General features: G+C 46.0%; 2 protein-coding genes across 2 annotated transcripts; one reads left to right on the plus strand and one right to left on the minus strand.

Moving 5' to 3' along the window:
* TAP1 (transporter 1, ATP-binding cassette, sub-family B (MDR/TAP)) lies at window positions 1-7,323 on the minus strand. The gene is made up of 11 exons (XM_006860547.1): window positions 6,747-7,323; window positions 6,199-6,313; window positions 5,853-5,983; window positions 4,809-5,014; window positions 4,207-4,404; window positions 3,260-3,388; window positions 2,915-3,103; window positions 2,220-2,393; window positions 1,691-1,853; window positions 1,277-1,413; window positions 1-300 (listed from the first exon to the last, which is right to left on the minus strand). Exons 1-11 carry the CDS (start codon window positions 7,321-7,323, stop codon window positions 1-3), a joined length of 2,319 nt encoding a protein of 772 aa, XP_006860609.1.
* A 566-nt stretch (window positions 7,324-7,889) lies between these two features.
* Window positions 7,890-13,600, plus strand: PSMB9 (proteasome (prosome, macropain) subunit, beta type, 9). The gene is made up of 6 exons (XM_006860338.1): window positions 7,890-7,950; window positions 10,243-10,310; window positions 11,077-11,208; window positions 12,359-12,488; window positions 12,738-12,879; window positions 13,432-13,600. The coding sequence occupies exons 1-6, from the start codon at window positions 7,891-7,893 to the stop codon at window positions 13,557-13,559; spliced, it is 660 nt and encodes a 219-aa protein (XP_006860400.1). The 5' UTR covers window position 7,890; the 3' UTR covers window positions 13,560-13,600.
* Window positions 13,601-14,260: the final 660 nt, after the last annotated feature.

Here is a 14,260-nt window from a genome sequence, read left to right on the forward strand (position 1 = left end):
CTACTCTGCTGTGTTCTCAAATTCTCCACCAGGGTAAAAAAGGGGTGGTGCGGTAGTGGAAGAAAATGAAGTGTCCATGAAATCTGTCATTCTGGAGCAGCTGCCCCCCCTAGGGGCCTGTACCATGGCCCAGTAGTGTCTTTTGTTCTCCATGAGCTGCTGGTGGGTTCCTGCCTCACAAATGGTGCCCCCTTCCAGAAAGAGGATTTGGCTAGCCTGCTTCACCAAGCTTAAACATTGAGTGATGAGAAGCACAGATCGGGAGTGCCGTTGGGGGCTGTGGTACAGGAGTTGCTCAACCTGAAAAAGAGATTCTGTTAGAGCTGGGGGTTACTCTCAGGAAGACAGCTGTGTTCCCAGACTTAGCAGGATCATTGCCACCTCTGCCAGCAACTCTGAGGAGACCCAAGATTTGCTTCTCTGCCAAATATTTGTTGTGTGAAGGAATATTTACATGAGATGGAGGGGGGGGAGTATAAAAGTAAGGGAGCCCTGCAATGAAATCCATAGGAAAAGAGTGAAAGGTTCTGAACAGTCTCTCCTCTAGTCATGATCTAGGAATTTCCATATGCTGTTTTAATTAGTGGTAACAAGCATGAGCATTTACGTCAGGCAGACCTGAGTTTTCGTCCACGTTCTGCTGCTCAACTGCTGCATGACCTTGAGCAGATTCTTCAACCTTCCTCAGCCTCTACTCTGTCATCTGTATAATGAGGATATTAGCACCCAGATCACAAAGATTTATATGAATGAATGAATGAATGAATGAATGAATGAATGAATGAATGAAGTGGTATTTTAAAGGGCCTAGTACTATATCTGGCACCTGTTAAAAGCTGAATTCATTTTAGTTAATACTATGAGGATGGCCTTTTCTTGTGCTTGGGTCCAGAGATTCATTGTCAGTAGACAGTCACTTTTAACTGGTAGGAGCTCTGGTGGCTCAGTAGAGTAAGTACTGAACTGCTAACCACAATGTTGGCAGCTCAAACCTACCAGCTGATCCATGGGAGAAAGATGAGATTTTCAGCTTCCATAAAGATTTAGTCTGAGAAAACCTACACAGGGTCACTGTGAGTTAGAATCTATTCAATGGCACTGAGTCTGGTTTGGTGATGGATCCTGCAGAGAGGTTAATAGTAACTAGGTGATCTGGAGAAGTTAAGAGGGCGAAAAAGGACTAGTTTGGTTAAGTATGGTGTTAGTCTGACTCACATAGGATGAATAAAGGAAGAAAGTTTTGGTGAAATATAAGCATTAAGACGGTAATTCTCACCCGTGACTGATTGTTTGAATCCAGGGCACTGGTGGCATCATCCAGGATGAGTACCCGTGGTTTCCGGATCAATGCTCGGGCCAAAGCCACTGCCTGTCTCTGACCCCCTGATAACTGACCCCCAGACTCTCCTATCTCTGCAGAAACAAAAGTCAAGAGGAAAGCAGAGTAACTACCTGTGTGTACACATTGCAAGTGTGCATGCACACACACATATACCCCAAGGACTAATTAGGGGAGGCTAGGGGAAAGTGAATAAAGTTTTTAGAATGAAGGAGCCATAGGAATAAGAATCTTGTTGTAACTTCAAATTGATGTCACTGAGACAGGAGGAACTGAAGAATGAAAGAAAAATATTGGGGTTTCAGCATTGGGGTAATGGCATTTGGGAAGTGAGACGGGTGGCGAGCGGACCTGTATCGTAGCCCTGAGGGAATCCAGAGATGAAACTGTGGGCTCCAGACGCCTTTGCAGCAGCTGTGATTTCCTCTATACCTGGCTCCTGGGTCATGCCGTAGACAATATTTTCTCGAAGATTTCTTCCAAAGAGCTGTGGCTCTTGTCCCACTGCAGCCACCTGGAATGAAATATGATAAATATTCAAAACAAGGAATGAAGGAGGATGTTTACCTTAGGACTGAAGATTCAAAATCTTTATTAAGAACATATTATAAAATCACACATCCTTTCCCCTTATGGTCTTCTACCATTCACAGAGCCTCCTTTCAGAGTGTTCAGTGAGAATGCTCTTCTTACTTGATGTTCCTCATTCTCCTTATGAACTACTTGTGTGTGTAGCACTGTAGGCTAAGCATTGGACTGCTAACCACAAGGTCAGTGGTTCAAACCCACCAGCCTCTCCTTGGAAACCCTATACAGGGTCTCTATGAGTCAGAACCACATAACAACAACAACATCCTCCCTATGCCACCTTCTTACTCACCTGTCTGTGCAGGTAGCGGTGCTCGTATTGGGGAAGAGGCTCCCCATCCAGCAGCAGCCGGCCCCCTGTGGGCTGGTAGAGATTCTGCAGCAGGGCAGCCACTGTGCTCTTCCCAGACCCATTGGGCCCCACCAGAGCAGTCACCTCACCAGGACGAAGGGTGAACGTCAGCCCCTGAAGACCAGGCAGACAATGAAAGACAGACTGAAGCCCCTAACCTGGGGACTATCATTGTCTTGTTACATAGCATGATGTCTTCTTACCCCAGAGAAGAAAGGAGGAAAATGGGAAATTTAACCACTTTCAAAGAACAGAGATAGAATATGAGGCAAGCTGAGCACCACTGTGCCACACATTTGATGTCAGATACCACCAGAGAGCAGGAAAAAAAAAATAGCATTCCACTGTGGAAAGAAAAAGGAAAGATGGAAAAATGAAAGCCACAGATTCTGCTGCAGCAATTTCTTAGACTACAAGAACCTTCTCCCTGAAAGCCTCCTCTTCTATTCTCCTTAGAAGTCCAAACTGGTTCTTGGGTTTGGGGAACTTCTGTGAAGCAGATAATGCTTAACTTTGCCTTTGAAGAATTACAGAGTTTCTGTGCTTAGTGTTAATTAAGCAGAGGGCAGGAAGAACGCTTATTATGGTCGAATTGAGAGTAGAGATGTTGAGATGCAGGCATTGGTAAGTTGTACCTTCAGCACTGGGACATCTGGCTGGGTTGGGTAGGCAAAGGAGACATCTTGGAACTGGACATAGCCTTCCAAGTTTAAGGAAGCCAAAGGACCACTGGCTGGGCAGCAAGGGGTCCGATCCAGGTATTCAAATATTTTCTCTGATGAGCCCACAGCCTTCTGGATTTGGGGATAGTAGGAAAGCAGAACCTGGAGGGGAGATATTAATAATGAGAAGCCTGTGGGGAGACTTAATCTGCTTGCCAAGGTTATGTGATAGAAGAAGGATAAAGAATGGAAGGCAAGGAACGCAGAGGTGGGATGGGGGAAGGGGAAGTATTAGGGAGTGAAACTCGAGGGACTCACCTCAACAGCTGACGTGAAATGGGTCTGGTAGAGAACAAATGCAACAAGATTTCCACTGCTTATAGCCCCATTTGTCACCAGCTTCCCACCAATGTACAAGATTCCCACCTTCAGCAATAGCCCTGACATCTGTGGAGGGATCATGAGAAAAGGAATTATGGGAACAAAATACAAGAGGAGACACAAGGAATTGGAGTCCTTGCAACAAAGAGATATAAATTTCCCTTCCCCCAAGTAACAGGTAGAAAGAAAGAATGAATCAGAGAAACCCCACAGAGTCTAGTTCAAATTCTCATCATAGAAGTCATCTTCATCATCCACCACCATTATCACCATTGTCAAGGTAACATTTTACTCTTCACAAAAGAGTCTAATGACTTCATCTAATATTCATATCAAGAGCCCTAAAAAGAAGGCCATCACCACCCCCATTTTCTAAAGTGAAGAAACAGCCTCAGAGAAAGTAAATCACTTGCCTGTGGCCGCATAACTAGTAAATGGCAGCATCCAAAATAAGAACATTTGATTGCTGGCCTAGTTCTGCTTCCATTATATCACAGATGCCCCTCAGCCCTGGCGTCCCTACTCCCCTGGCCCTCACTTCCAGCATGAAGTGGTTCCAGATGCACGGATTTATGACTCCCTGAGCTTCCCCTAAGAGGTAAAGGAAAATGCAAGAATTGGAAGACACAGTAACTCCCTAAAAGGGAAATTGGAGAGGATTTGGGGTACCATAGTGAAAAGAAGTCACCTCGAATCTCTAAAATGAGGGAGGGTGTGAAATACATGTTTAGGAATAGGGTAATTGAGCCTCCGTTTTCTAGAATGAGAACACTGGACCAATCATTTCTTAGTGAAGGATGAGTTGGGAGCAAGATCATGGGGAAGAGATTGGAGTTGAGGTATCTCAGGGACAAAGGAATGGGCATTCATTTCCAAGTGCTCACACTGGTGGTCCACGAGTTGACTGTATAAGCCAGTGCCTCTTGCTGGCCGAGTGTCTTCATTTCTTCCAGCTTTTGCCTAAACCTCTGGTTCTCACCCTCCTCGTTGGCAAAGCTCCGGACTGTAGGCATAGCTGACAGGACCTCAACAGCCACCTGGCTAGACTCTGCCAGAGATTCCTGCACACGTACTGCCAACAACTGTGGATACATAGAAAGGAGATGTCACATAGGGTCAGGAAGCCATGAGGGACACAAGGACCTGAGCACCTCTTTGGAGATTAAAAGTGAGATGAGACAGAGACAAGAGAGAAAAGCAAAGGATACAGGCAGATACTAGACAGATACAAGAGAGAGACAGTGAATCAGAAAGGGCTGAGGGTCATATTCTTAAAGACGCATTGTAGACTGAAATTAGAAGGGAAGACATGGAGACTATGAAGACCAACAATGAGCAATCTAGGAACACAGACTGCAGAGATACGGAGTTCCTTGGAGACAGACAATCAGTGAAGATACTAACAAAGTTGTACTGAGAGAAACTGAATCTTCCAAGTCTGGAAGGCAAAGCATCCATGTAGGTTGAGCCAACATCCTGAACATACCTGATGCCATTTCCCCAGCTTCTTAGGCAGAAGGAATAGTACAGGCAGGGTGGCCAGGGTGACCATGGTGAGGGACAGTGACCCCCAGAGCATGAGCCCCAAGAGACACAGTCCCCGTACCAGGTACCACATCAGCAGGTTCAGTTTATCACTCAGAGAATCACTCAGGGTGGCTGTGTCCTCTGTTACCCGAGACGTGATAGCACCTACCAGAGGTTGGGAAGAAGAGTGTGGAGTGAATAAGATGGGTTCTGAGTAGTGAGAAGGACAAATAATGATCCAAGGTCTCAGGAGTTACAGTGTCAATACGGTGTTTTAAAGGAGCTGGGGCAAATAAGGTCACACAGTAGTATCTGGGCAATTGAGAATTTCAATGCAAGGAGAAATTAGTGTTAGAGCTGAGAAGCCTCGCTGAAGACGTTCATTTTAACTTTGAGGAATTTGATGTGAATTTCTATTTCTCTGAAATCTTTCTGCTCCTGAAAGAACTTGTATGAGGGGACTTCAAAAAGGTCATGAAAAATGGAATTAAAAGATCATGGAAGTTTTCCATGAATTTTTTATGAAGCCTGTTCATATATCCTATGATCTACACATAGGCAGAAAGGGCTTAAGATGGATGAATATAGTGGAAATGGAAGGAAAGAAATAGTGCCTATAATCAGCACTGCTGCACTGGAAATCAAAAGACTTCCCTCAATTCATTAGGGGACCAGTCCATTTTTAGCATTTTGAATGAAGGTCTGAGTTTCCTTCTCTGGAAACTGATGCATTTAGGACTCCATGATCTTAAAAACTTTCCAGTTTTGAAATGATATACTTTTATTTAAGGATATACAGGCTTAGATTTGTAGGGAAATCTTGAATGGAAAAGCTACATTTTATGGAAGGTAAAAATAACTATTTTTGCTCAGACTGGAGGTATACCAAGAATATGCAACAACAATGCATATATAAACAAGACACAGAGAGAAAATAAGTAAAAGAGAACATATGGGGTTATAAAGAGTAAATGGACTTATAATGAAAGAGTTTGTGAGGCACCTGTTTGGTTCTGTTGGAAAAACTCTGTCTCTTGGCGAAGGACAGCCTGAAACACTTCTTTGTGCAAGCGGCTGTGCATGTGACCCATGGTTCTGTTATAGATCCCATCACCCAGGAATTCCAGCACTGCACTAGAGAGAAGCAGAGTGAAAGGGGGTCACGATGAGTGGGGTGGGGGGGGCCCGGAATGGAGAGGGGAGGACTCTAAAGCACAGCCCCAACTTGCAGCTCCTTTTTTCTCTTGCTGTTATTAGGGGTCATGGAGTCAGATCTGACTCATAACAACCCTATGTACCGAGTGCACCAGTCTCAGCCTTCCCCAGACCCCAGACCCCAGACCCCAGACCTGGCTATGGTGAGAAGAGACATGAGAGTTATGTTTGTGGTAAAGGCAGTCGCTGTCCCATCTTGTAGAACCCAGTCTGCGATGCGACCAGTGAAGAATGGAATGGCCATCTCCCCTGGGGTGAAAGAGAACTCTGTCAGTAACAAATATTAAATCTAAGCAGGTCATCTCTAACAGACTGCCCCACCACTACCACAGAAAGAACACACTGGGGTCAGGATTCCACATCTGAATAAGCTGCCCTGGAACTCACAACTTGCAAGACCTCACAGGAGTTTAATTAGTAAGCCTCGAGCAAGTGAGAGATGAGGATGCTGCAACCCAAGAGGAAAAAACTTGCCCAAGAGACCCAGGTGAAGTAATGTCTAGGGCAGGACTGGAGTCCGTGATTTCTGTCACCCCACCCAGTCCACTGCTAAAGAGTGATCCCCCTAAGTGGACCAGAGTGGTCAACTTCCAGTTTATCCGCAGTTCCCCAAACCCACATTACCCTGCCTCGCTGACCCTTGATTCCTGCCCTTGCATCCTACCCCACCCAACCCCCTTACCGAGACAAGACAAGATCAACAGGACCAGAACCAGCGGGTAGCGACGTATCTCAGGGCCTAGGCAGCGTAGTAGTCGCATCACTCCCGAACTCCCTTGGCTGCCTGGCACCCACAGGCTCTCGAGTATGTGCCACAGGACGGCTGCGGGCAGTGCTGCCGCGTAGCTAAGGGCGAAAGCGTCGGGGCGACTTGCCCGGTGCAGCAGTCTGGTGCTATCAGTGTCCCTGGAGACGCCCCATGAGCCTAGTTGTCTGAACAAGGCAAGTCCCGGCAGGGCCAAGCCTAGCGCCGCGGCCAGTGGCTCTAAAACAGCCAGCCAACCCTGGCCTCGTGCGCTTTCTTTCTGGGAGTTGGCCGTGACCCTGAGAATCCCGCAGGCCCCCAGCCTCAGCACAGCCCAGCGGCTCAGACCCACCGCCCAGACCCAGAGGAGCGGCAGACCCTTGGGCACCAGGAAGATGACTGCTCTGAGCAGCAACCAGTCCACGAGAAGCAGCAACGTCGCCCCCAGCCACGCACACCAAGCTCGGGGGAAGCAGTGGCACCCGCGGAAAGCGGGAGACTCTGAGTTGGCCATCGGCTAGCGTGTGCTGTCCCGAGTCCTGGCCTGGCCTGGGATATTCCTGCTGGGCTGAATTCTGCGTCCGGTCGGCGTCTGTGTCCGAGCTGACTCCGGGATAGAAGACAGTGGGCGGGACTCCGGCAAAAGCCTCCAGAATGCGGAGACCCTGGGAGCGCAGGCGAGAAGAGCAGTCTTTTAGAAGAAAGAGAAATCGAAAGCGGCCACTGACCCGCTGGATCCGCCCACTTCCAAGCAGGGCCAGTCTGGACTACTTGAAGATCTGGCGTTTAAATCAGCTGTGAGATTCTAGGGGGAAGCCCTGGAACCTCATCTCCCTGTTTCTACAGAGACATCCCCTTGCCCGGATTTTCTCTTCCTCGCTTTAGGGCTGGGCTCTTTCGTCACCTGTCTCCAGGCAGATCTGCCCCAAACGGGTTACTGTCCCGGCGGGAAGCCTTACCCAGAGGCCTCGGGCGCCCCCTGACGGGCCAGAGGAAGGGGCGGGGCTGTAGGCAGTGCGCCGCGCGCTGTCCCAGGTCCGAAACCAGAGCGCAGGCAGCGCCGAGCGCAACTCCAGGCGAGATGCTGCGCGCAGGAGTACCAGCTGGGGAGCTCCCCGGGACCGGAGAAGTCCACACCGGGGTAATGGGTTTTGGGCTTGAGGGCTAGCAGAGGCGTGGAGGAAGTAGAAGTAGATCGGCAGGGGAACCCTGCAAGCACTGAGTACCCTGAAATGAGAAGACTAACAAGTGTGGGGAGATGGCTTATAGCAGTAGTGCTTGCACCCCGCAGTAAGCATGTTGTTAAGTGCCGTCCAGCCGGTTCCAACTCATAGCGACCCTGTGTAGGGTTTCCGAGGAGCGACTGCTAAGTTTGACCCGCCTATCTTGCAGTTCAAACCGACCTTATGGTCGAGTGCTCATCCTAAAGCGCCAGCATGTTGTTGTAGTTATGTGCCTTTGAATGGGTTACGACTCTTAGGGACCCTGTACAGGGTTTCCAAGGAGCAGCTGGTGGGTTTGAACTGCTGACTTTGTATTTCGCAGCCCAGCATAGGCGGTCATCTGGAGGAACGCGAAGGGACGGAGTTCATGGAAAGGGGTTGCTTTGTCTCTTCGCTGGAACCGTCAAGGGGAAGCTCTTCTAAAGCGCTTTCGCTTTCACTCTTGTCTGGTCAAGGGAGCCCAGTGGGGCAGTGGGTTACTTATCGAAGCGTCAGTGATTCCAACCCACTAGCTATTCCATGAGAGAAAGATGAGGCGACCTGCTTCTGTAAAGATTTGATGGTGGTGGTGGTGTGTCGGGCCGTGGAGTCTCAGAAATCCTATGGGGCAGTTCTAATCTGTCCTGTAGGGTCAGAATCCACTTATGGCTAGTGGGTGTGTTTGTTTGGTCAGAGGGCTTGATGAAATCAAGAGAGTGGATGAACCGGTGAAAAGAGATGAGGAAATGTGCCCTGAGTGAAGTAAGGACAACATTTGGGAGGAAGGAATATGGCGCTGATTGAGAAGGGCCAGCTCATCACATAGCCCTTTGGTAACTAGCCCCTGAGCCGCTGATAATAGGGGTTTCGTGTCAGCTCGCAGGACCCTTCCCCAGCTTGGCCCAGGAAGATTACTGCTTGCCCCAGGTGCCCAACCCTACATGCCCTCTGGGAACTTTACCCAGGCTGGGTGCTAGGGCAGATAGCAGCCCCAAGACTGGATAGTTTCTGCTCCTAGACTATTGCCACTACAGTTGGTTTAGGAAACGGTATGTTATAAAGTAATAACCTTCAGGATGGGGTTGCTCTTGTCCTCTGGCACTTCTCTTCATGGTAAATCTGTAATCAGAAAGCAAATTCAAGTCAACATCCTCCAGGGCCTGAGTAACTATGGAGTGGTGAGAAAAGCAAATACGCCCTTTACAAGTTAGAATGCTCCCCTCACTACCAAATGTCAGAAGTAGAAAGACCTGGGTTTTAGTCACAATTCTGCTATTAATTCTGCATAGGACAAACACTACTGCTCACTACAAGGTCAGTGGCTCAAACCCACCAGCCGTTCCTCGGAACCCCTGTACAGATAAGATGACTATGAGTCAGAACCGACTCAATGGCACTTAACAACAGCCTTGAATAAGTCAGTTGCCTTCTCTATGACTCAGTTTCCTCATGTAAACCAAATGATAGTTAAGGCTCCTCCTAAATCAATGGGAGTAGGGCCACAGTAATTTTATCTTCCTTCATTCTTTTCTTGATTGGAAATGTTGGTTCAAACTCTCCAGTCATAGCCTTTCTTGGTGCAGATCTCTCCCCCTGGCTACTTGAGGAATCTACTTACCTCCTAATCAGAAACTCATTCAGTGAAACTTTTATTTTAAACTGTCTCACACGTTCTTTGCTGCTTTCCATTGTTCAGTAAACTGAAAGTGTTCACTCCTGACTAAATGGGACTGAAGATAGAGGATTTAAGACCTTCCAGAAAAAACATGACCCCATATCCATAGTAACTCTCTCTGTGTTCGGTCTGTGCCACATCTACACACACTGGAGCATGAAGTGGACAAGTGCATGAAGTGGAGACAGTTCACTTGTGGGTCTACTCCACACACAGTCAGATGAGCTCTTTCCTCAAAGGGAGCACATCCACCTCTAGACGCGCTTCATTCCCATTTCTCCCTTTAGAGTGAAAGGATTCCACTTAAGAAATTGGAGCTTAGGAATGTCGTTCTTTCTATGTTGCACCATGGCCAAGCTATGACGTTCTCTTGCAGCCAGATAAAATAATAGAAAAAATAGAAATGGAGGGGAAAAATCCTATACTGGGAGTGAGCTCTGGCTTGGATGACTTTATGTTTTTGTACCAGTCACTTCTCTTCTCTAGGAATGCTCCCAATTCCCATGCAGAAATCAAGGTTCTATCTGCTCTGACATTACATTCTCTGTCTCTACAGACAACCATCATGGCAGTGGAGTTTGATGGTGGCGTCGTGGTGGGTTCTGATTCCCGAGTATCTGCAGGGTGAGTACTAGTGAAAGTGTATGGATTTGGAAGGAAGTTAATGGTCCCAAATATACTTTTTTTAAAATCCATTCATTTAAAGATTGATGGTCTTGAGCTTTGGGAAAAATGGAGTTGACCTTTCAGAATTAAGCGATATTAATAATAAGATATTGGGTGGATGCATGGGTCTGTTGGTTGATGGAGCAGAATCTAGGTTGTGAATACTTATGTGGCCTGTCCTGGCAACTATCAGGGATTAATATAAAGGAATGGGGGCCTGAGAAGGGGACTGTAGGAGCCCTCCTTTCATCTGTGTTTAGGGCTAGAAGAGATGGTTCTGCCAGATGGACATTCTAGTTTCTCATTTATGGCGTGTTGAACTAATTTTATCTCTCCCCCACACCTGGTCACAGTTCCTTCACATGCAAAAAGTTCCTTCACATGGGATTAGATCAATATCACTTCCATTATACTCCATGGAATACTAAATGCCCTCAAGATGGTTAATAGCAAAGAAAAAATTGATAAGAGGAATATCTTTCTTAACTTCTTAACTAAGTTTTTTTTTTTTTGTCATAAGATTTACCCTGAAAATAAATCTGATTTTAATTAATTCATTTATCTGTAAGACTATATTTTTTTCTTTCTGTTTGAATCTAAGCATTACATTTCACACACTCTATGGCTACCTCTCTCGTAAAATAGACTTGACAAGCATTCGGTAATTAACCTCAAAAATGTCTGCCAACTCTAACGCTGATAACTGTTTACTCCTTCTTGGCAGAGAGGCAGTAGTGAACCGAGTGTTTGACAAGCTGGCCCCTCTACACCAACACATCTACTGTGCACTCTCTGGGTCAGCTGCTGATGCCCAGGCTGTGGCAGACATGGCCGCCTACCAGTTGGAGCTCCATGGGTATGCATTTCCACTGGCACTGGAGTCCGTCCTTACTCCACGCTCATTAGAGCTTCCCCAATTTGTAAACCTCTTTACAATGCAGGAGCACTACATTGGGAGGCTAAAAAAAATTGTTATTGTTATTCCAGCATGTATTGACTTTAAACAGGCACTTGAATTTCTCTAAGCCAGTTTCTGTAGTTATAAAGTGGAGATAATAGTGCCAACCCTACCCTACCCTTCAGAGTTTGGGAGGCATAATGGGTTAAGGATTGGACTCCTAAATGAAAGGTCAGTGATTTGAACCCACCAGCTGCTCTGTAAGAGAAAGAAGAGGCAATTTGCTTCCATAAAGATTTGCGGCCTCGGAAACCCTAAGGAGCAGTTCTCCTCTGTCCTGTAGGAGAGTCATTAATCAGAATGGACTCCACAGCAGTGGGTAGTTAGTGGAACCCTACCCATCAGGACTGAGCGGATCTGCCCCACACAGATTAGGGTCCCAGCTCAAAATCTTACCCAGAAGTCTTAGCTGATGGGCATGGGGAAGGGGTGGTTCTCCACACCCCGACCCTTGAAACCGCCAGTCTCATAGTACTCTTCACCCTTTCATGTGTATTAGTCTTGTCTTGCTATGAGATTGTGTGTGTGTTGGCTCCAATAATGCCCAGCACATTCCCTAGTACTTAGGAAGTTGTTCTTAAGAAATTGTAAAATTGAGCACTTAACCATTTGCACCACCCAAGTAAAGTTGTTGTTGCTAAGTGCTGTCGAGTCAGTTCTGACCCATAGCAACTCTATGAAGGGTTTCCAAGGAGCAACTGGTGAGCTCGAACCGCCGACCTTGTGGTTCGAACCATCTTTGCAGTCCAGCGCATTAACCCACAGTGCCACACCAGGACTGTATGAGAAATCAAGGCTATTGGGACGGAAGCAAAGTTTATCTGGCTTTATCCACAAGGGAGGGACTTTGCAGACAAAGAGAGTTATGTGATTAGAGGGTGGGAATAGACAAGTGAAAGTCTTTATAAATTGATGGCATGAAACAAGTTGGAGTTTGAACTATTGAGCTATAGGTTTCAGATTGCCACTTGGCAGGGATGGTGATAATGGCACAGGCAGTTGGACTTGAAGAAATTATGTCAACTTCTATTCCTAATAATTACTTCAGGATGGAACTAGAAGAATCTCCTCTTGTTCTGGCTGCTGCCCACATAGTGAAGAATATAACCTATAAATATCGAGAAGACCTTTCTGCACATCTCATGGTAGCTGGTTGGGACCAACGTGAAGGGGGCCAAGTGAGTTCTTCCCAGCCCACTCCTTGTCTTGGTGTTTCCCACTTCCCTATAGAGGGAGACAGAGGTCATATGTCATTTTAGTAGTGAGTATCAAAGACACTGCCCTTAAAAACATTGTTCAGCATCTCAGTTGTTGGGGTATTAGGTACTGGGGCTTCATTGCAGAGTGATCGGCCATGTGACTGCCTGTCTCAGTGAGAAGAAGAGAGTGGATGCTTCTTTAGTCTGATCTGAGGATGTCTTTCCTAGGTGTACGGAACCCTGGGAGGAATGCTGACTCGACAGCCCTTTGCCATTGGTGGCTCCGGCAGCACCTATATTTACGGTTATGTGGATGCAGCATATAAACCAGGCATGTCCCCTGAGGAGTGCAGGCGTTTCACCACAGATGGTAATTGACCAAGTGGAAGGGAACCTGGGTGGGTTTTTTTGACTTGAGAAGGAAATTAATAATGAGAATCAGGAAAAGAAATACATGGGTGATCATTTAATATCCCAACCTGGGACACTTTTGAGAGTTAAAGTGGGCAGGACAAATGCTAAACTAGATGGATTTTAGGAAAATAAACATAATTCAGTACTGTCCTAAGTAAATCAAATTAGGATGTTTAATCACTGTAAGAATCAGTGGTATACTAGGGCTGACTTGGGCTAGTTCATGAAAGTTGATCGTTAAGTATTATAGGATTTTTCCAATTGCTTATTAAACCGTTGATAACTTGAAATCAAGCACAATAGGAGTATTTACACCATGAACATTGGAAGATGCTACAAATCAAAGCTTTCTTTTCTAGCTGGTTTACCAGCACAAATATGCTCCTCTGGGAAATGGGTTTTGAGATCTTAAAGTGATAAGACAAATTATATGGATATGAGGGAAAGGCAAAGACTTCTGAAGCTAAGCCATTCTCTCTCCCTCTCTCCATCTTGAACCTCTCTGCAGCTATTGCGCTAGCCATGAGCCGGGATGGCTCTAGTGGGGGAGTCATCTACCTGGTCACTATCACAGCTGCTGGTGTGGATCATCGAGTAATCTTGGGCAATGAGCTGCCGAAATTCTATGATGAGTGAATCTTCTTCAGACTCCCCTTCAATATTTTGTAATAAACTCTGGTACCAGAACTGGTATGGTCAACTGGAAATGTGTGTTCAGGGAGCTGAAGCTTGGGGAATGGGTACCATCCTTTCCAGATGCCAGGCCATTGTTTTTATTCTTTGGCCTCCAGTTCTAAAACATCTTTCCCAGAGGAAGTAAGGGGGAACTCCAAGAACTAGAAGGATCCCTATACATGACAGGTCATTACATACTGAACAAGTCTGTAATGTTAGAAGCAATAAGACACTCTCATTCTAATGCCTGAGGGACAAAAGCACAAGTGAAGAGTCCGGGCTCATTCCTTTACTGCTAAGATTGATGGGTAGATGAGAAAATGGCACACATGAGAATTAGCTAAGAATACCAGCTAAGTCACATTTAAAAAAAGATTCCTTTCATAATATATTCATTCACATTAAAGACCAATACATGATCAATGCCTAAATATTTGGGGAACACATAAATTTCAAGTAATAATTATAATGACAAAAAAAAACTACATTTATTATGTTAATAAACTTTATCTCTTGAATTCAAAGAAGAAGAAAAAAAAAAAAAAAAACATTAGATGCCATTATTGATTGTATTTAAGGAAAGATGGAGGTTTAGAAACATTAAGTCACTTGACCAAGTTCAGAAAGTAGAATTTTTTATTTATTTATTTTTTGCCATATGC

The sequence above is a fragment of the Chrysochloris asiatica genome, unplaced genomic scaffold (assembly GCF_000296735.1).
Source record: "Chrysochloris asiatica unplaced genomic scaffold, ChrAsi1.0 scaffold00038, whole genome shotgun sequence".
NCBI classification, from domain to species: Eukaryota; Metazoa; Chordata; class Mammalia; order Afrosoricida; family Chrysochloridae; genus Chrysochloris; species Chrysochloris asiatica.

What these genes read in the sequence shown, in the direction of transcription:
- TAP1 (XM_006860547.1), bottom strand. Translation starts at nt 7,323, where the DNA reads ATGGCCAACTCAGAGTCTCCCGCTTTCCGCGGGTGCCACTGCTTCCCC. An exon ending in TCAACTCGTGGACCACCAGT is followed by an intron (nt 3,389 to 4,206) that starts GTGAGCACTTGG and finishes ATCCCTCCACAG; the next exon opens with ATGTCAGGGCTATTGCTGAA. An exon ending in ATTCAAACAATCAGTCACGG is followed by an intron (nt 301 to 1,276) that starts GTGAGAATTACC and finishes TCTCTTTTTCAG; the next exon opens with GTTGAGCAACTCCTGTACCA.
- PSMB9 (XM_006860338.1), top strand. Translation starts at nt 7,891, where the DNA reads ATGCTGCGCGCAGGAGTACCAGCTGGGGAGCTCCCCGGGACCGGAGAA. An exon ending in CCGGAGAAGTCCACACCGGG is followed by an intron (nt 7,951 to 10,242) that starts GTAATGGGTTTT and finishes CTGTCTCTACAG; the next exon opens with ACAACCATCATGGCAGTGGA. An exon ending in ACCAACGTGAAGGGGGCCAA is followed by an intron (nt 12,489 to 12,737) that starts GTGAGTTCTTCC and finishes TGTCTTTCCTAG; the next exon opens with GTGTACGGAACCCTGGGAGG.